We start from the raw sequence: 20,275 nt of genomic DNA, 5'->3' as shown, positions 1-20,275 counted from the left end.
TGACGAGTAGACGGCTAATACGTGCTGTTTTTGTCTTTATAATTTAATCCAGGAGAGGAATCGTGATGGCTCAATCCGTTATGTCCACCTCCCGATGTTGTCCAAGGAACAGGAGGCACAGCGGCTCGCTGCCAGGGGCTTCCTTCCCCCTTCCCAGGATGATTTTGCAGACCTCTGCAACCTCCCCGTCCTCAATGAGGACAGCATATTAAACAACTTGCGCACACGGTTTCACAAGAAAAAGATCTATACCTATGCAGGGAGCATCCTCATCGCCATCAACCCCTTTAAGTTCCTGCCCATCTACAACCCTAAGTACGTCAAGATGTACGAGAACCACCAGCTGGGCAAACTGGAGCCTCATATTTTTGCTATCGCAGATGTGGCCTACTATGCTATGCTCAGGAAGAAGGTCAACCAATGCATTGTCATCTCTGGGGAGAGTGGCTCAGGCAAGACCCAAAGTACCAACTTCCTGATCCACTGTCTGACTGCTCTCAGCCAGAAGGGCTACGCCAGCGGGGTGGAGAGGACCATCCTGGGTGCTGGACCAGTTCTGGAGGTAAGATGCTATGTGTGATGGCTGGGTCTGTCTCTACTCCAGTGGACAATTTAATTGAACTGTAGCTCAGCTAATTTGAATTAGCCTAGCCTTGCCATGCCTTAAACCTTAGCTGATCCAGCTGCAGGGACTAAAGAAAGTATATTAAAAATGTTTACATAGACCCACGGGTGCAGAAAAAAGATGGTTTGGACTGAGAGCTGAAGTCCACACAGGTTGCCACATCATTAGGCATACGCTTCTTTGTCATTTTTTAATCTATATTGGACCATAATTTACAAAATGAGCATCAGTCTGTATTGAAGAAGACCTGAAATTAGTAATCGAGACTATAAACTCGTTAGGAAAGTGTTTACCGAAGTAATGGGTCACATAAGTTTTCCCATAGACCTCTACACGATCTCACTTCCACTTCCTTAGAACCACTGCAGGTTTAAGGTGCCTCCACATGGGCGTCGCTCCTCAGAGTGCCATACTTATTTACTGCACTGGTTTCAGTCAGTTGCTCTCTTGATTAGGTCACATCGAGTGGTGAGAGCACTTCCTCAGAAGTGACTCATGATTTTGCTTAGACGTACAAAAGCACAGACACGAGATGAAAAAACTGCAGCGAGCTACATTTGGAGATATTTCACAGGTTTATATGTCTGTAGTTATGAATGGTGAAAACATCTGAGCTCATGTCGAACTGAGGAAATCTATTTTCAGGCTGCTGCGTGGGCTAACATGACAGAGCCTGTTTTTGTACAGTGTAAATGTCTGTGGCATAAAGAAAGAAGAAATGAAAAAAAGGGAAGTTGCTTTATTAACACCATCATGTTGCTTCATTGCCTTTGAAAATGCTGTGGGAAGCCAGGCAAGATAAAAGGCTTTGTATTGGTTTCCTATCTGCTTTTGAGCGCACAGATGATTTTGATTACATTTGCAGTGCTGGTTTACGTGGCTGAAGGTAAAACACAGCTTTTCTCTGACTTCTGTCTTTGACAGGAGAAATATGTGCCCGTTTAATTTGGACCTAAACGTTTAACCAAACGGACTTTTGTCAAAGTTTCGGTCAGGTGACCGTACGTGTTCCTGCTTTCTGCTGTGAGAAACTGGATACTTGTACTGACTCGCTCTACAACCGCTGACAGCTGAGACTGAACCAAAACGATAAACAAAGTGAAACGTAGCACTTGGTGTAAGTCGCTGGTGGGTAATTACGAATGATTAAAAAAAAGAATTTTCCATAGTATAAAAACAGCACAGAGGCGTGGCCGGGTCTTTGAACAGCGCGTCTCAGGACAGGAAAGGGCGGTGCTAATCAGATGAACTGCACGACATGCATGCACATATTCAAATGTCCACTTTGGAGCTCATTACACGAAGTCTTCTGTCCGTCAGGCTGCTATCACAGTTTAAAAAACAACATAAAAAACATAAATCGTGCAAATATGTAGGTAAACGCTAACAGCTGCCTACTTTTACATTGTTTTAACAAAGCGCTGCAGCATAACGTGCAGCTGTTGCCTCTGCTCGAGCTGAAACTCGGAGCTACGTGGCAAAGAACAGAGTCGACTTGGTTTTGTTTATTTTTCATCGGCGTAATGAGAAACGGGGTCTCCTCCACTTTCACATATGGAAGAATTTACCTCTGGTCAGACCTCGAGCAGCATTATTATTGTCAAGTCATTTTCAGCATTCACATCATCGTCTCTTTGTACTCTCTTATAAGCAGTGAGTGTTGTCTTACATTGTATTTTGTAGATTAAGTCAGCTTTGAATATTTTCCACAGTGTGTTAGCCCTGCAGCATCGACTGAATTCACCATGATGCTGTGTGCAGATGATGACAGATAAAAAGCTTCTGTCTGCGGCTGCAATGAGATTTCAGGCTGGAAAGCCCTGCTGCACATTCACCTAAATGCCAAGTAGACAAAAAGCAGAAATCCCACTACTTGTTTTTAGTTTGATAGCCTTCGTCAGAGTGGGGAAGCGATTACTCTCGGTCCTGATTTGGAAGTAAATCTCTACATATTTTTCAGTTTTAATGTTGCAGAAGTGGGGCTAAAAATAAACCTCTAGTCAGAACAGCCGCATGTGGAATGTGGTTTATTCAGAGCACAAAATGGTGCAGAGAAGTGAACCCCCCACCCCGATCTCTGAAAGTAAGTCTGTAGAGCACGCACTGCTTGGAAACAGAACTAAGTAAAAAAAGAAGTTTAACAAGAACTGGCCACAAGCTGTTGGCTGAATGGCAAGAACAGAGGGTTTGCCATAACTTGCAGTAACTCAGTGTGTTCATCTATCATCTGTCCCATCTCTGACGCCACCCCTGACTCAGTATTCGAGCTCTTCCTCACAGAACTGCTGCTGCTTTATTCAGATGCATTTGAATGAGCGCAGCCTGGGTCCCTTGATGTGTGTCACTCTGTCAGAGTCTTTGGTTCTGGATGGCAGGTTGAGGAAAGAAGGGGAGGAGGCAGCAGAGGCTTTTCCCCTTCAATCAGCAGAGTTCTGGTCCCTCTGGCAAACACAGTGCCTCTCTGCCGTTTACTCCCAGAATGCAATGGGTGTGTGCTATGTCAGTCCAGAGCTGTGGTTGCAGGGCCAGACAGGGAGACGAGTTTGGCCTTTACTGGCCTGGTCAGCGGAGGAAATGGCGATCGGGTTGGGTTGCATCTGGGACCGGTCACGCAATCGCCCGGGATATTGACCAGCTGTGCATTTCCTCTTGGCATCATTACAGCAGCTAAAGATGGGTTTTACTTAGAGACGTGGAAACTTTAGTGTTTTTAAGGTTTGCTCCTTAGCGTTAGCCTGCTGAAAGACTCTTCATGTGAAAACGGCTGAGATGGCTGACATGAGGCAAATGTTCTTTACTCAGAAATCAAATGTTCCCTGTATACCAATACCACACAAATGTAATGGGAACCCTTTGAATTTCTGCAGTATTTACTTATTAAATATGGGCCAAATGCCATGCATCCATTTTTCTCCTGCTTATCAAATTCAGGGCAGGTGGCAGGATATGAGGCTAATAGAGGAAGGCGGCCAGTTTCAGATCACCTGTTACCTTAATGTGTGCGTCTATAGGTTGCAGGCGTACCAGGCACATGGCGAACATGCAGTCCAGGCTGAATTGTTGAGTTGATCTCTGTGCTAACGACTTCTCTAAAAGCTTCTTGTAGTTGTTTGTTCCAATTAAGGACATGAGGTTGAATGTGTGAGGTGTGCTGGCGCAACAACTTAGGAAGGGTCTTAGAAAAAGTGTTACAACGATAGCTGAAACTTTTCTGTAGAAAATACAGTTAATTTGTAAGAAGGTGTTCTTTAAACATGAAAAACCTCATGAATAAAAATATCTGCAGCTTGCTGAAATACTTGTTGGTCTGGCCAGTATGGAAAAAACACTGGTGTTAGGAGACCACAAAGGAAACCACCGTGGCACAAACGGCCACCTGGCTGTCCCGCATCACAATTCTCTTTGGACAGATGAGACAAAAGTCGAACTTGTGGCAAAAATGTACAAAGATGTTTGGAGGATCTCACCCAGCTGTGAAGCACGGCGGAGGCAGCATCGTGGTTTGGCTACTCGGGCTCTCCTTCTACAGACTTGATGTCTCGCCGTCTTTCAAGGAATAAGTATTAAAAATTGCATCCAAACTAGAGCTGGGCGATATGAGATTTTTTCATATCGCGATATGTTTTTTTTTCATTTCAGGCGATAACGATATCTATCACGATATCAGCCAAATAACTATATTTGTAAGATTTAAATGTGCCGTTGCTCACAAGTAAAATGTGAAATAACCAGCAGCTTGTTTTTATTTAAATATTTATTTCCCATAATAAGTTCAACAGGGTAGATGTACTTAAGGAACATGAGACTTTTTCAGATAAATAAAGGCAAATATTACAAACTACACAAAAGGCAGCCGCTAAAGCGTTTAAGTTTCAAAATAGAACAAACGAAACAGACTAAACTGTCAATTCCACTTAGAAACAAAATATTAATTCTAAAAATAAATCTTAGTTTGTTTTACAGAATAACAGACAAAACTGACTAACTTTTGTCAATATCAAATAAACTGAGAACTAAAAGGAAATTCTCGACCTCTCCTTGTTGTATAGCTGAGCTTTTCAAACAGTTTTAACAGTTACGTTAGTCTGACAAAAGCCGAATGACGAATCAGCGCTTCCAGTCAGAGACTGAGCTGCACCGCTTTATTGTATTTCCAGACTTGCTTTCGGCACAATTTACAGTGCACGCTACTCTGTTTTTTGTCAGACTTGAAATAGCCGAAACACCTTCACACTACGGGACTTCTGTGGCTCTTCCGTTCGACAATCTCTCCGGCGTTGGAACCATCATCTGTTTTCTCTTCGGTAACCTTAAATCAACCGAGAGCGTGACCGTTCTCTAGTCGGCGCACTCATTTCCTCCATTACCCGGACGCCACGGCGGCTGGCTGCTTCCCAAACAAATACGCATGTGCGGCTTGGCACTTGTCCTGTACGTAACAAATCACGTGACTTGACGCTGCGGCTGTGATTGGTTCGGCTCTGCGCTACTTAATTTGGATTGGCTGTTCTTCTTTTTAAGAGGACAAGAGCGATGAGGCCTATCGCAATAGTTACATTTTTCTATCGAGAAAAAGTTATTTCGCAATACATATCGTTATCGTTCTATCGCCCAGCTCTAATCCAAACATTTACAGATTGTCAGAGCAGCAGTCCAAACCCAGAAGCTTAGGAGTGTTTGGGTGAGTCACCAACATAATGACACAAAGCACAGAAGTAAATCAATAAGGTGATTTTTGACAAAGAAGGCGACCCAAAGACGACCGTTCATCCAAGAATTCTTAATAACTAAACTGTCATAGCGTAATAGTTCCTCCTCTTTATTGTTTTACAAGAAGAATCTGGCCTCAGTAATCTGACTGGTCACTCACCCTTTCAGCCTGAGTGATTATTCATCATCTCTTTTACTTTAGTCAGGTTGTGTTTGAGCTGGATGAACCTCCTAAGTAATGAGTGTAGAAGTTCTGGTCGTTTTAAGGTTCGTAGCGCTCACGGCTCTGTCGACGTCGTTAGAGGGTTCTATACTATTTTTAGTGTTTTTGCCCAAATGGAGGAATTTTTACAAAAGGATTTAATTTGGTTCCTTTTTTGGAGGCTGGTCAGGTTACAGCAGTGGAAAGTGTGTGACTGTGTATCTGAACACGTGTGTGTCATCGAGCTATAGGGGAGGCCTAAAGGTCCGGCCCACATTTTGACGAGGTGAGATCATCATGTGTGGTGCTGGCTGCGTGCTGTTGCTGGCAGAATGAATGGCCACAACCTGAAACCATCTGCAAAGCTCCTGTCCTACTTAGCGCCCCCCTTTTTCTATATGCTGCTCTGTTCTTTAATTTTTCAGCCTCTGTCCTGAAAATAATGGAACAAATAAAAGCTTCAAGCTGCAGAAAAGCAATAAAGCTGTGCTTCCACTCGTGAACCGGTTCGACTGGTTGAGCCTCTCTTACGTGGTTCTTTTGGCTTCTTTGTTTTCTTTTGCCAGACTCTAAAGCCATCTTTTTCTTTTTTTGCCAGTAGGGCCTGGCTCTGTTTAAGCAAGATGGCTTTCATATAGGAGAACTGTGCGTTTGAAAGCTGTGGTTAAGAATGATCTTATACTCCTGAGAGGGTGAAATATGCAGCTTTAAACTTTAGAACAGACAAAATATTTTGATTATATTCTGGTGCAGATTCATGCATGCTGGAAAGAGAATTAAAGTCTCTCAGTTATTTAAAAAAAAGTGATAATACAAACAGTTTCTAGTCCATTGCAACACTTTGCTGAATACTTTTCATTTCAACAACACAAGCATATTAGCAGTTAAGCAGCTTGCTCAGGATAAAAACATGATTGAGTCAATCGTGGTCCCGCAGACGGATGCAGAGAAAGCCAGGCAACGCTGTGCAAACAGTTTGTTTTCTCATGCAGATGAAAGCTCCTGATATGAGAGACTCCATTATTCCTTAGTTATGTCATAAATGTTGTTTCTCTAATGGTCAGTCCACTAGTGAGTGCAAGATCCTAATTTTTAATGCTAAAATAGAATTGTTGCCATCTGTGAATTTATAGAAAAATAGTAAAGCACATTGTTATTTTTAGATACCAAATCAGTTATTTACTTGCATTCCTAAACAGAAAAATGTGTTTTTATGGCAGGTGGTCTAATGAATATGTTCAGCACTGTAAGTAGCAACAGGATGTGTGCCTGCTGTAACACACAATGGATAATGAAACCAGCAGAACTTCAGTTCTTCTAATTGAAGCTGCCTCTGAAAGTGAGTGAATTCCTACAGACGCACAATGCTGCACCGCTCTGTCATCACACTAATAATCATACAGTTATTATCGTGGAATATGTGCTGGCTTAGCTTGTATTGGACCGTACGGTGTGGACAACAACTGGCAGTTATGGCAAATAGCTGTCTTTTTGTGGCCTCGGTGTCTTTTGATGCAATTATGTGATGAGTAATGTGGGTCGTTGTGCGATTAATCGCACAATCAGCCCGTCTAAGAAGGGCACAGATCGGCGTTCGAGTGGAATTCTAGTTTTTTATTTATTTTAAGTGAAAGTACCAGCTGAACGTTTCACCTGTCACTCTTTCTTCTAAATGTGGTCGTTTTAAAATGTGACACATATTCAAAGAAATTAGTTGAGAAATGTTGAACAGTTTAAATAAAGGCGTGAATATAGGTGGCCTGTTGGTTATGTAATATAAAGCTCTGTGCTGGAAGCTTAACATCTTACTCAAGCACATATGCCTTTTTCAGATCCTAAGCCTCCTCCTGCCACGCTCACTCTTTCAGACAGGAAGTTCCTGTTATCCCGAAGCACCAAACAGGAAGTCGCTACGACATGGGAAGTAGCAGCAGTAACTCTGTCTACTGTTAGCTCAGAGTCTTGAGGGGTGTGGGCAGGCCAGAGTATTGTATTGTAGTTCAGGAAGTGCAGAGGAGGCCATAGCATCTGCTGATCCATTGTTTATCTCTTGCTTATGAGTAGTTATTCAGGCTGGGTGGCATTGTGTGTGAGTCTGGGGAAAGCTGGCATTACTGTGATTAAGTCACAGTGCCAGCCCATGAGTCAGCCGTCCTATAAACGCACACGTATGCAGAGGCCTCCTGTAATCATACCGTTCAGCATCTTGCTGAAAAGCAGAACATGCTTCGCCCTGCAGTCCGCACACAGCTGACATGTAGCAGTACATGTCAGCTGTGCCACTTCAGGGTCTATTCGTGTGTTGTGACCACACCACAGGCTGGGGTTTGATGTGGTCCCCATCTAGACATGGGTGGAGTGGCTTAAAATGACTCCAATCTGGTAAAACACCAAACCACAAGAGGAGCAAAACTGGTGCATGAAAACTTTAACATACCTCTTGAACCTTTTCACTTCATGTCCTGCTTAATGTTACTTTTCAGTCCGATGAATCAGCCTTGCCGACTCACATCTATTGTTTTAGATGGACCCAAAAAGGCTCTGAGGTGGGAGCAGCACTTTGGCTTTAGCAACATTTTTTTTCTGCAGAGTGCAACACTGGAAAAAGTTTTATGACCATCAAAGATGATCATCAAAAATTATTCAGCCTGAAAAAATAAGGCATGTCAGAAATCTGATGGCTGCAGTGGGAGGTTCCTCTTGAACTCGGCGCCGAGGCTCTGGACCAAAGGCCTTCCTTCAGAAGCTGCAGATGCGTTATCAGTTATGACAGCAGGCTTGATACCTTCTGTGCAAGGTCATCACACAGACTGGACTGACTGTGGCATATCGGCTGTGATTATCAGAATGAACTGCTGTGGGTTTAGATTGTCTCGTTAAATAAAAGAGGAAATAGTTCTGAAGTCTGTGAACCCTAAAAGCGCTTTAACTTACATCCTGGATCCAGGATCCGGCTCTGTGCAGATCTTTGCGTCTGCCGTCCAGGACTGTAGCTCTGTGATGGTGGAGCTGTCATGGATTTCAATATAACCTTCTGCAAAGGGCTGATAGGTTTCTGTGCTCATCAGTCATTGTACCCTTCAGAGGTTTGAGAACCTTAATTAGGTTCTCCAGTATCCTTGACATAGTTTCTGTGCATGAGACTCTCCTGCTGTTCTACATAGCGCTCCAGCATGTCACGTGCTTGTGAACAGGCCATTCCAGCTTCTCCTGCTCGGTTTTCAGGGCACGGCTGGCTGCTGTGCTTCAGTGGACAAACAGGAGCCTGTTTTACTGAGACACACAATCTGACGCCCCAGTTCAGCTGCTGCATTGATTGCATTTGTTGTGTTGTTGTTTCGTCTGTAATAACAGGGATGTGCTTTTGCCCTTCATTTCCATTCCGTCACCGTTTGTCGGCGCGTCAGCGAGACGCTAACGTGTGTGGCCGAGCCTGCAGAGTGACACGGTCCATCTCCGCTGCGATGTAAACAGAAAACTCAGTGGTTCTGCAGGTTAGGGTCAGAGGTTGCTTTAGTAAGAGCTCCACGTGGTGTGGTAAAAATTCCTCATTGTTTCTTTTCTGAAGCGTCATCTGGAGGGGATATTGTTACTTCATTGATACCCTGAAATCCTGAATGCTTTGCAGCAGCTTTAGGCTGCATCCTCAGCTGTGAAACCTCCCACACTCCTGCTTTGGTTGTAGCTTTTAGCCCTGACTGTTTAAAAGCTGCAGGGAGTAGACGTTGTTCTTTCCTACCCGGCTGTCTTCCTTGCGCTGCCAGTAAACACACCGTGGCGATGTCTCCGTAGGTGCCGTGCCGCCGATAGCATGAGCCCCACGTGTTGCACAGTGGTAGCGCGCTCAGTTTATCCGCCGTCATCTTTGGAGAGCACAAAATGCTCCCGCGCAGCAGACTGAAACGATGTTCCTGCTGATGCATCCTTTAACTCTGCGCCTCCTTCATCATCACCGCTTGTTGCCGTTTCCACGACCGACTCGGCAGCTGCGCTCGTCACTTAACCCTAGTTCAGACTAAACACACTTCACAAAGATCAGAATTGCTGACATTCTTGCACTAAATGAGAATCGGAGAAAAAGTCGTGTGTGCCCGTTTCCTCCTTCATGGATTGTGCAGAATGACTCCTCGTGACCCCGCCGGTTGGTTCCTCTCGTGGTAGCTGTTCCTGCTTGCAGATTCAGTATGCCTGTGCTTCTGCGGAGGTGCCAGTATTTTTAGATCCTGTTCCTAAAATATAGACAATTGTGCAGTTTATTGTGAAACTTAAGTTGGGCGCAGATGGTTTAGAGTTAAAAACGACTTTTTACACCAGAGCAAAACTCCATCATTTAGCTTTTAAGTTGGTTTCTGTCAGTTTCTGATTTGCTTTCCAGGCTTTGCTAATAATAGGGAGAATTTGTTACAATCAGCCTTTGCATACTGAAGCGATTACTTTTTCCCCTCGACCACGACTACCACCACCGCTTTATTACCACCATGCATCCAGGAATTGATTTAGTGCTGTGTAGCTGCCAGGTGATAATTGCCCTACTTTTTAAAAGCACAAGTTGCCATTTCTGTGTGTGATTGTTGTAATAATCAATAAATCTAATTAGAAAACTCCCCAAAAATTACTTCTACAACTTTTCTCTGTCCAAACCGGCATCATTGTGTTTGTTTTGTCTAGAAAGATTACAGGAGATGGAAGTATTTGTTTCTGACGTCGACGGCGTTGTGATGCTTGAAAGAATCCGTTCGTTGTCGGCGGTTCAGACGAGCTCGAAGGGTTTAAGCGTAGTCAGTGGGATATATTGGCAGCCTGAAGCCAAGCTTAGAGCAAGAACTGTGCAGAGATGTGGTTGGATTCAATCGCTGCCAACATCATGTGATCTCTCCAAAGCATTTCTCACATTCATGTCAACAACAAAGCGATTATTTTGTCTCTAAGCACCGATCAGCCTCGCCTCAGCGTTATGCCAGCGATGATATAGATCCCTGCTGCTTGGTTTTCCAATGTAACCGGTAATAGATGAGTGTGTCTAAGGCTTCAAAAACATGACAGATATAGTTTTTAGTTTAAACTTTCTGCTGCCAAACGAGTAAACATGTCCACCTAGCACTTTGAGTCATTTCTGCATGAGTGACTGCCGTTGTCCGCTGTGAATGTGGGAACTGGCAGTTGCTGTAGCGAGGTGTCGGTGTCAGGGCCTTGGCAGCGCCTGTGGAAACTTTAACTGAAGCTCTTTTGAACTGTAAAACCTGAAAGGATGCAGCGATGCTCCGGGACACATCTTCACTGATTACAAAGTTGTCTTAACGTTCCGCTTTGGCGTCAGTGTGCACGCTAAAACTATGCAGAAAATGGGGAAATACAACAACTTTCAGGGCAGCAAAGTCACAAAACATCCAATCTTGTGCAAAATCAAACTTTCCCTCCACGCTGGGTTTTCTTTTGTTTTGGTTTCTTCATGTTTATGCAGGCTTTCACTACATCTCATGTTTAAGCTGTGTTTAAATTATATCATGTCACACTCGCTTGTTGAGACAAACTGCTCATAAACTGCACAGTGAAAGACACTCCCCCAGTGTTCTTTGTGCGTGTGTGTGCGCGCGTGCGTGTGTGCGTGTGTGTGTGTGGGAGGGAGGAGCTTGTCTAAATAGGGATGTGAGTCTTCAGACTGGTAGGTCTGGCTCTCTGATAAAGTGGGAATGTACGGGGAGTTGGATACCAGTGAAACCGGCTCTCTGCAGGTCGAAATCAGTGAGAAATGTGCGCTGTGTGATGACACGGTCTCCCGCGTATGTTTTTCATTTTTGAGGGACTGTTTTAAAATTCCATTCCTTATGGAGCTGATTAACCTTTAAAGGTACCTGTCTGGCTCTGCTGAAGCTAACATAGGATAAGTCCCAAAGATATTTGATGTCCAGTCACTGACAGCAGATTTTGCGGCCTGTCGAAACCACATGTTTTTAAACGGTTCATATCAGGTGGATCGTTTCACCAATATTAAAGCTTGAATGTGAGAAAGGACAAAAACACATCACAACCACTCTGAATGCTTATCTAAATGTCTGTCTGCTTCGTCTATTCACATTTGGAGTTCATACTTTGGATGTGGGCTCATTTAAAATAAATGACTAAACACACAGAAGTGGGCTGAAAGCTCTCTGTATGCAGCGCGTGCACTCGCTGTAGATTGCCAAGGTCCCTTTCACCTAGTTGTGCCTTTTTTCCGCCTCGTTCTTTTTCTGCTTCTTTTATGAACTTGTTGAGGGCAAACCATATTGCGTAAGAGTTCCTATTAGGCCTCGTCTTTCCATAGACAACGTGCAGCGAAACGGCTGCTGTATTTCCTCATACCTGCTGCGCTTCAAACCAATCAGACGAGCTGATGAAGGGCATGTTTGAATACGAATGATGCTGCAACATGTTTAGAATTCCCTCCGTGCAGCAGCCTGGGTCCTGCACAGATTTCCCAGGGTTTGGTGCTGGACACCGAACACATTTACTGACCTTCATATAGGGAATAGAAGAAATAGAAAGAAAACCATTTAAGCAAACAGAATAAAAACAACTGCATGGTTGATCTGAACAAGCAGACAGCTTGGATAAATTGTGTGCAGAAAAAAAGGGGAAAAACCTTCGTGAGTGGGTGAGTGGAGGCCCCGTCTGAGCAAGTTCAGAGCTGCAGACTGTTCTGGTCTCTCACACACACACACGCACGTGCACACACACACACACACACACACACACACACACACACACACACACACCTCATGTGAGCATCTTTCATCATCCATCAACAAGTAACAACTCTTCCCTCACTTCCTTCAAGGCAATATTAAAATCACATTTTGAGTTCTTTTTTTGCACTAAAACATAAAAATTGATCAAAGTTGTTCTTGCTTAAAGAACAAAAAAGAGCAGATGAGCGTGCACGGACAGAGCTGAAGCACAAGGGGTGTAAATATGCAGGAGAAAAGAAAATGGGTCAACGGTTCATCCTAAGGAATCTCAGTCGTGTTTGTGTGCGTGCGTGCGTGCGTGCACTTGCAGTCTTTTTTCCAATCTTCCCCGACACCAGTGTATCAAATTCACCCTGCGACCGCCTTACAAAACAGAATGTACTTCCTATTTAACATGCATTGAGTCAACTTCCCCTGTGGTGGCCTTGTTTTGTGTTTGTGTGTGACCATGTGAACATCTCATCATGAAGAGGGGGAAAACGTGCTATTCTCGTAACGTATCCGTGCAATAAACAAGGCGCCTCAGAGAGGCTGGGTGAGCCTGGGGTCGTTGCGCCTCTGGCTGGGTTGCAATTGGCCCGAGACCTGGAGAGAAACGTTGGTGTGACACGGCCGTACAGAGGGTCTGCCCCAGCCTCATTTATCATTTCTGACCTAAGCTTTCTCACACACATTGACCCCGAGGAGGTGCAAAGAGCGATTCAATGAGAGTAAGAAAAGGGCAAATTCAGATGAGTTGCAGATGCTTACCCCACTCACTCCCACCCGCTTCTACAGTTTCAGCTTCAAAACAAGGTTTAACCCAGGACTGTGCAGCCTCTTTGTAGTTACGGAGGGTTGTTGTGACTTCAGCAAAGGTCCTGATTCCACTGATGGCTTGAAGGTTAACAGTTTAAAGAAAAGCTGCAGAGGTTTAAATGACTTTGGTAGTGCTGTGTGTTCTGATGTCTTCTCCTGTACACAAGCCCGACTGCAGTTTTAACCACTTAAATTCATTTTTTCTCATTATTTGACCAGAACATTGGGCTAAATTGTTGATTGGTTAGATCGATGCGCTCTGTGTAGTTGACTTTAATCCTCTTCTCTCTTCCAGGCCTTTGGGAACGCCAAGACAGCCCACAACAACAACTCCAGCCGCTTTGGCAAATTCATCCAGGTTAATTATCTGGAGAGCGGCGTGGTCAGAGGGTAAGTAACACCGTGTGTGTGTGTGTGCGTGCGTGCGTGTGTGTTCTCTACAGCGCTGCGTCTTCCTCTTTACTTTTCTACCGCGTCACATGGGCCTTCCTATGTTCACTGTGTGTATATGGACTGAAACTTGCAACCACTAGCATGTCCTTCCTTTTTCTCAGCAGCCAGACTCTGGTTAGGAGCTGCATCAAAGTCTGGTCAGCCGTGTCACTTCCTCATTTCCTCATCAAGGCAGAGGAACAGATGCTCAGCGTCTTTAAAAAAAAAAGGCAACACGTCGAGCTTTAACAGGGCTCTAGACTAACTTTTTGCCATGGGCGTGCCGGTACGCCTAACTTTTTAAAGTTAGGCGTACCGGCACAAAAGTTAGGCGCACACAAATTTTCTAATAATTTATGTAATATAATGTGTTTGTCTGGATACACTGTGCTTTTTCAGCATTCAAAGATTGATGACACCGTGTCAGAGCACTGGCTATGAATTTCAGAAGGATCAGGCCTTAACAGAAAAGTTAGCAATAGTTCTTTTCCTATTACAGCTACATCCACGTCTGTCGTGCCTAGGCTGCTCACTAGGGCTGGGTATCATCACTGATTTCTATAATCCATTCGATTCTGGTTTTCAAAGTCCCGATTCGATTCAACTTAGCCAGAAGAGTCAGAAATATTATAATTCTGATCATTTATCAGCACTGACTTCATCAGAATTGTGAACATCACAGCAGATGCCTTTGTGTGAAAGTAACTGAGAATAAAACACAGAAAAACATGAAGGAGATTTTCCTGGTCTGGCTTTTTATAGCAGAAAACCTTAAAAATATTCTACAATGTTCTGCATATAAAGTTTAAATTTCTTCAGTATTGAACAACAGAAAAAACAGGCTTTCTTGTCCGAGGTCATTTAAGTGAAAAAGAAAAAGACAGCAGCCACAGCGCTGTAAACAACGGTAGACTGGTGGGTAATAAGCCAATGAATAATACAGAAAACAGAGATTGGAGACGGGAAACTGTTCTTGAAGTACAGAGAGAGAGAGAGAGAGAGAGAGCTAGCTGTGCATGAATGTGATTTTAATAGTCGTGGAAGCAAAACAGCAAAATTCATGACGACATTGATCAGATGTGAAGCGCAGTTTGCTGCTTCTTTTGCTGCTGGCTCGGTGGATTTTGGTTGGAGAGACAAAACCTGCAGCTCAGAATCAGCGCAAAAAGACGTGAACACAGCGCGGACCGGACGCATCAGGATCGCTGAGCTCCGACAGCGTGTCCGTCTGCGGGCCGTCGGGTGAGAAAGCCGAGAAAGACAAAGCTGATTCTGATGCGTCGGTCTGTGTTTACGTCTTTGTGTGGAGTCCGTGTACCTGCTCTCATCTGCTGTTTGGTTGTTGTTGAAATGGTTTTGTGAGCTTTAATCTGAGAATCTGGCGTTTCTGGCAAAACACAGTTATTTAAAAGTCGATTCAGGATTTAATGAATCGATATCGCTTTATTCAAGCTACTCACCTCCCACTTCCACCTGCACTTTCAACTGGACCACGGCCAATCAGAGAGGTCCCGCCCCTTACTATCTCTGATTGGTTTAGTCCACGATAGGGGCAAAATGTGTGTCTGTTGTTGACCACAGGGAAGGTTACAGATTTTTATTTATTTATTTATTTTTTGCTACCCGAACATTTGGTCGCACAGGTGCAACCAAATATTTTTTTTTAGTCGCACCACTGAAAAATTTGGTCGCATTTGCGACCAAATTGGTCGCACTCTAGAGCCCTGTTTAACTGCAGCGAACATTTAGTACATTGTTCAGACTAATGACTGACACAGTGATTAATTCTCTGGTCCTAAAAATAGGCGGTGAATAAACACGTTGATGCCTGTGCTGACGATGTTCAGCTCCACACTAGGTGGGTATCCCCAGCCTGATAGCACCAGCTCTCGTTGCTCAGCCTCAGCTCTGTAATTCGATCTGAGGAGTCGATTTTAGCAGGCTGAGGCTTTTCTGTGATTCCCACCAAAGATCGTTATCTTGCAGAACATATCATATCTACTCAAAGCACACCGCCCAGCATATTTCACCACCATTATTCTTTCTAGTGTAGACTCTTCTAGGCGGTTAAGGACTCAGGAGGCCACCACAGCTCTGCTCTGTAGACTTGACAAAGGCTGTGTGTCTCTCCGTCTCCAGTGGAGTGGATCAGCAAAGAGGAAGCTGCTGCTCGCCTCGGCTCTCTGAACTGACCGACAGTCTGCATGTTTTTATGCTCTCCGTCTCTCAACCTTCTTCAGCTCACGTTCAGCAAACATCAGCTGTTCTCAGATCAGCTAATGAGTAGGGATTGTTATTGATGCACCATCTGTTGTATTGCTTGGACACCCCTGCATGCCTGTGCACATTCAGACGTTTGCAGAAGCCTCTAACAGGTTCAAGTGCAACTTACCTCAGTATCTGTGGGCAGCGTGATCAGGATTCCCGTCAGACGATCTTGTTTGTTACAATAATAATGATAAACAGCATTTTGTGGGTGTTTTTGTGGTCATGATGGGCACAACTGATTACACCCCGACGTCACAGAGCACGTAAGCTAGCGTTTGAACTTTACGTTGTCTGTCTCTAGTCGAAGCTGCAAGCCGGTTTCTCACAGCACAGCTCTATTCTTAGTGTCAGGACTGGCGTCAGTGCTGTTTTTGCTTGGCTACTGAAAAACCAACTTTGACTTATAAAATCTGATTTGGCAAACTTTATGGCCTTGGCCTGGTGCAGCAGGTAAATAAAGCTGCGTATCTGTCGACTGCAGTGAAAACACAGCCTGCTTTTTCACTGCCCTCCGTCTCCTATTCAGTCAAATACATGAATCCTAAGCTGTCTGCGGCCGGCGTGTTGCTGTGTGATGACACACGTCCAACCATATCTGAGAGCTTTGTTCCCTCTTTGATTGTTCTGACCATCTGCCCTCACTTCCCCTGCTCCTCCCCTCAGTCTTTATTAGCAGCCCACTTTCACAAGTGACCTGGGAGACACAGACACAGCCGAGTGACCTTTTTTAGATCAGATGATTCATCCTCCTTCTGCTTTTTCTCATCCTTCCCCCCTCACTGTGTTTTTCTCCATCTTGCAGGGCAGTGGTGGAGAAGTACCTCCTGGAGAAGTCTCGTCTGGTCTCTAGGGAGAAGAATGAGAGGTGAGGAATGACGGGGTCTTGACCCTCATGAGGTCGTCTTATATAACCAGGACCTGCAGTTGTGTTTATTTGCAGATAATAAACACTGAAAAGCAAGTTTTGACCAACAGTTAAGAAGATTCGTTGCTGCACATTGAAACCAACTCGTCGCCTTGACGCTGCCTCTCGTGTTGCTCACTGCACTGTTTCCTACCAACTAGACTGCTAGTCTGTCGCTGCTTGTGTGACTAATATGCAAACAGTTATTTCACTTTGGTAACTTAGAAACGCAGTCAGAGCGACGTAATCCTGCTTCATCATTCTGTTTTCTCTGTGGGATCTATCAGTGAGTCAAAGGAAGAGGCCGACTGTCACAGATAAACTGACATTAACATCAGTGGTTCCTGCTGAATGCTGATGATGATCTTTAAAAGAAACACAAGATTAAAAGAGTATAATCTAAAAAGTGGGACTGACACTAGTTTATCCTTTGTGTATATGTGTGTCTGCCACATGGAGGTGTGCGTATCTGTCCTTAAAAACACACTTTAAACTCTGGAGCTCAGCTGATGCTTCGTGTGTGTAGAAAAGCCTCCAGTAGCTGTTTTTAGGTGGGAGACGAGCTTCCTGTCGAGGTTTTCACAGCTAGTTTTGGAAAATCTGTTCACCTACTGCTGCCGATTACGTCACGTTACCCCCCGCCCACTGCCGCCTGCTCCGTGTGCGCCGTTAATCACATAGTTGCAGTTGCAGTTGACGGTGCGTCTGCTGGGTGGTGTTATTGTTTCTTAGTGATAAGTGTGGAAACTCATTACTCCCGTGTGCTCATACAACAAAGCTACCTGCTCGCTGATAGCGCCAGTGGAAAACTTCTGTAAACAGCACCGAGCTTCAGACTTTATAAAGTGTGTTGACTCAGTCTGTTTGTGGCCATAAGCTCGTACATCTACTAATGAACAGCAATGGTATAAAAATGAAGGGAACTTTTTCCCTCAGTAATAACTTGGTGTAAAGTTCATGTTTTTTTTTCCTTTTCCAGGAACTATCACGTGTTTTACTACCTGCTGCTGGGCGCTTCAGAGGAAGAACGAAAGGAGTTCAAATTGCTGCCGCCTGAAGACTATTTCTACCTCAAGCAGGTACAGAGTCGCTGCTCCGGCACCACAGGGGCCTCAGTCGCCCTCCTCCAGGGCCGCCTGTGACAAATGTGATAAATATGGAAATGAACAACATTTATTTATTTAAAATATTTGTCTGGTGTTTTGGCCCACAGCATCTGCTCGATCTGCAGCTGGGCTTTAGCTAAGATAACATTTAAAGCAGGTTTTATTTAGGAAGCTGCCTGCATCATTTTAATGTTTCATAGCAGGCTCACGTTTTGCTTTTGGTTTTTTCCACCAGCAATGGAAATGTTTCTTAAGTATTAAGGAATCAGATTTGAGTTACACTCATCAGGACGGCTGATGAGCTCATTTATACCTAAAATGAAGCATTTTCAGATAAAGTGTGACGTCTCTTTTGATAGATCAGGAATCAGCAAGCTTTCCTATCTAAACTATTTTCTCCATTTAATTTCAGTCTCCTGTTTTCGGCCCACCAAATAACTTTCCTGTTGATTTTTAACCTTTGAACCTGGTCATGGGCGTGGCCTTTACAGCAGGGGTCGGCCACCCTGAGCACTCGAGTTAATCTGAGAAGGTGCATCAAAAATAAATGGCCGGGCCAGCGGTGCACATCGCAGATTAGCTCGCGTAGACACGTTAGTTGTGCCGCTTCTTAATGACGCTATCTCAACTAACAACCCCAACTACCAGATTCAGCTTGTAATTGGCTAAAAATCACTCCGCCTACCGGTGACAGAGGCGTTGCTAGCTGGCAGTTTTTACGCTTCAAACGCATCAGGGATCTGTCTGCTCAGCATCAGCACCATGGAAATACACACAAACACAACCACTGATATAGAGCGTTATTACATGTATTGCTAATGCCACGGTTGCTATGGCGCAGTGACGTCTGAGGGAACTTTAGACGCCACTCGTCATCAGAAAGGTGGCCGACCCCTGCACTACAGTCACACCGTGCTTCCCTTTGAGTGACCTGATATATTCATGAATGCAGCCAAGCTGCAGTCCGTGTGTCCTGCATGTTAATGAGCCGCTCTTTGTTCTCTCTCGTTGTTATTCCCCTCTCCTCCACCTGCTTTTCACACGCCTCCGTCCTTCACCCGTGTGTCCGTTTTGCGCTTCACCTTTTTATTTCCATCTCCAAACACTCGATAACTGCCTCGTTCTTGTTCCTCGCAGCAAAATTTTAAGATTGAAGATGAGGAAGATTTGCGTCACGATTTTGAACGGCTGCAGCAGGCGATGGAAATGGTCGGCTTCCTTCCCGCCACCAAGAAACAGTAAGTGAAGTGAAAGCCTCGCTGTTCCACGCAGAAGCATCTTTGCCTTCAGTCCTGTAAACACGAGTTATGTTAGTGTGAGCACTGAGTCACATTACCAGCCCCAGATTACAACAAAGATACTTTTCAGAGCCTGGCAGTCTCTGCAGCTAATGAGCCAATCAGCCAGTTTATTAGAGACGGCGTGCAGCTACTACAATGGCTCTATTCAGTTCACAGCTCAAAGGGACGCTCGGGCTGAAGACCAGCACCACACGTGTCTCATGTTTGTCTTCTTTCTAAAGTGTGTCATTGTTATTATTGTGTCGCAGGATCTTTTCTGTGCTCTCCGCCATCCTGTACCTTGGCAACGTGACCTACACGAAGAAGGCAACGGGCCGAGATGAAGGCTTGGACGTGGGCCCACCAGAGGTCCTGGCAACCCTCTCTGACCTACTAAAGGTAACTTGAATGTGTGTTTGTGACTCCGTGCTTCAGTTTGTGTAGGTGTGTGCGGCTGCCACTGTTAAACTGCTGATGTTACTCAGGTTAAAGAGGAGCTGCTGGTGGAGGCGCTGACTAAGAGGAAGACGGTGACGGTCAACGACAAGCTGATCCTGCCCTACAGACACTCTGAGGTGGGCTCAGGAGCATCAGTGCAGTCTCTCATTAGCGTCTACTTCCTCTTTATTCGTGCTTTGGATTTCTTCTTCCTGTTGGTGTGTTCTGGGTTTTTCTGCCTCTAACGCTCTGTGCATCGCCCCCTCTTTTATCTCCTATCAGGCCATCACAGCACGAGACTCTATGGCCAAATCTCTGTACAGCGCCTTATTTGACTGGATTGTCCTGCGTATCAATCACGCACTGCTCAATAAGAAAGACATGGAGGAGTCTGTTCCAGTAAGAAACACACACATCAGAAAGTGCAAAGACATGAAAAGTCCAGTTAGGTCGCCTCCCTTTGTTCGCTTGGCGCTGGCGTTCACTTGGCGTTCTGGTTGTTTTCCAGTGCTTATCCATCGGTGTCCTGGACATTTTTGGCTTCGAGGACTTTGAGACCAACAGCTTCGAGCAGTTTTGCATCAACTATGCAAACGAGCAGCTGCAGTATTACTTCAACCATCACATCTTCAATCTGGAGCAGGTGAGACGTGCAGTGGACGCTGCACTGTCAGGAGGTTTGCCTTCGAGCGCCTCAGACTCTCTGTTTATAATAACGAGCGTGTGAAGGATGACTCATCCAAACATTACCCGATCTCCGTGGAGGAGAACCGTTATGTGGGAG

The 20,275-nt window shown here is 44.8% G+C and overlaps 1 protein-coding gene across 7 annotated transcripts in view; it reads left to right on the top strand.

The window, feature by feature from the left end:
- Positions 1-20,275, top strand: part of myo9bl (myosin IXb-like) — a 58,509-nt gene that overhangs the window by 21,892 nt on the left and 16,342 nt on the right. For all 7 annotated transcript variants that reach the window (XM_085399177.1, XM_085399181.1, XM_085399179.1 and 4 more), the window contains exons 4-12: positions 53-562; positions 13,359-13,453; positions 16,566-16,628; positions 17,647-17,746; positions 18,911-19,011; positions 19,323-19,452; positions 19,539-19,628; positions 19,774-19,890; positions 20,000-20,134. In XM_085399177.1, coding sequence (XP_085255303.1) covers positions 53-562; positions 13,359-13,453; positions 16,566-16,628; positions 17,647-17,746; positions 18,911-19,011; positions 19,323-19,452; positions 19,539-19,628; positions 19,774-19,890; positions 20,000-20,134 — 1,341 coding nt within the window. The remainder of the gene's footprint in view (positions 1-52; positions 563-13,358; positions 13,454-16,565; positions 16,629-17,646; positions 17,747-18,910; positions 19,012-19,322; positions 19,453-19,538; positions 19,629-19,773; positions 19,891-19,999; positions 20,135-20,275) is intronic.

The sequence above is a fragment of the Rhamphochromis longiceps genome, linkage group LG23 (genome assembly GCF_057381845.1).
Source record: "Rhamphochromis longiceps isolate RC_006_pf linkage group LG23, R_longiceps_female_GT1.1, whole genome shotgun sequence".
NCBI classification, from domain to species: Eukaryota; Metazoa; Chordata; class Actinopteri; order Cichliformes; family Cichlidae; genus Rhamphochromis; species Rhamphochromis longiceps.
Note: the sequence above shows the minus strand (reverse complement) of the source record. Positions and strands in the feature narration are given on the sequence as shown.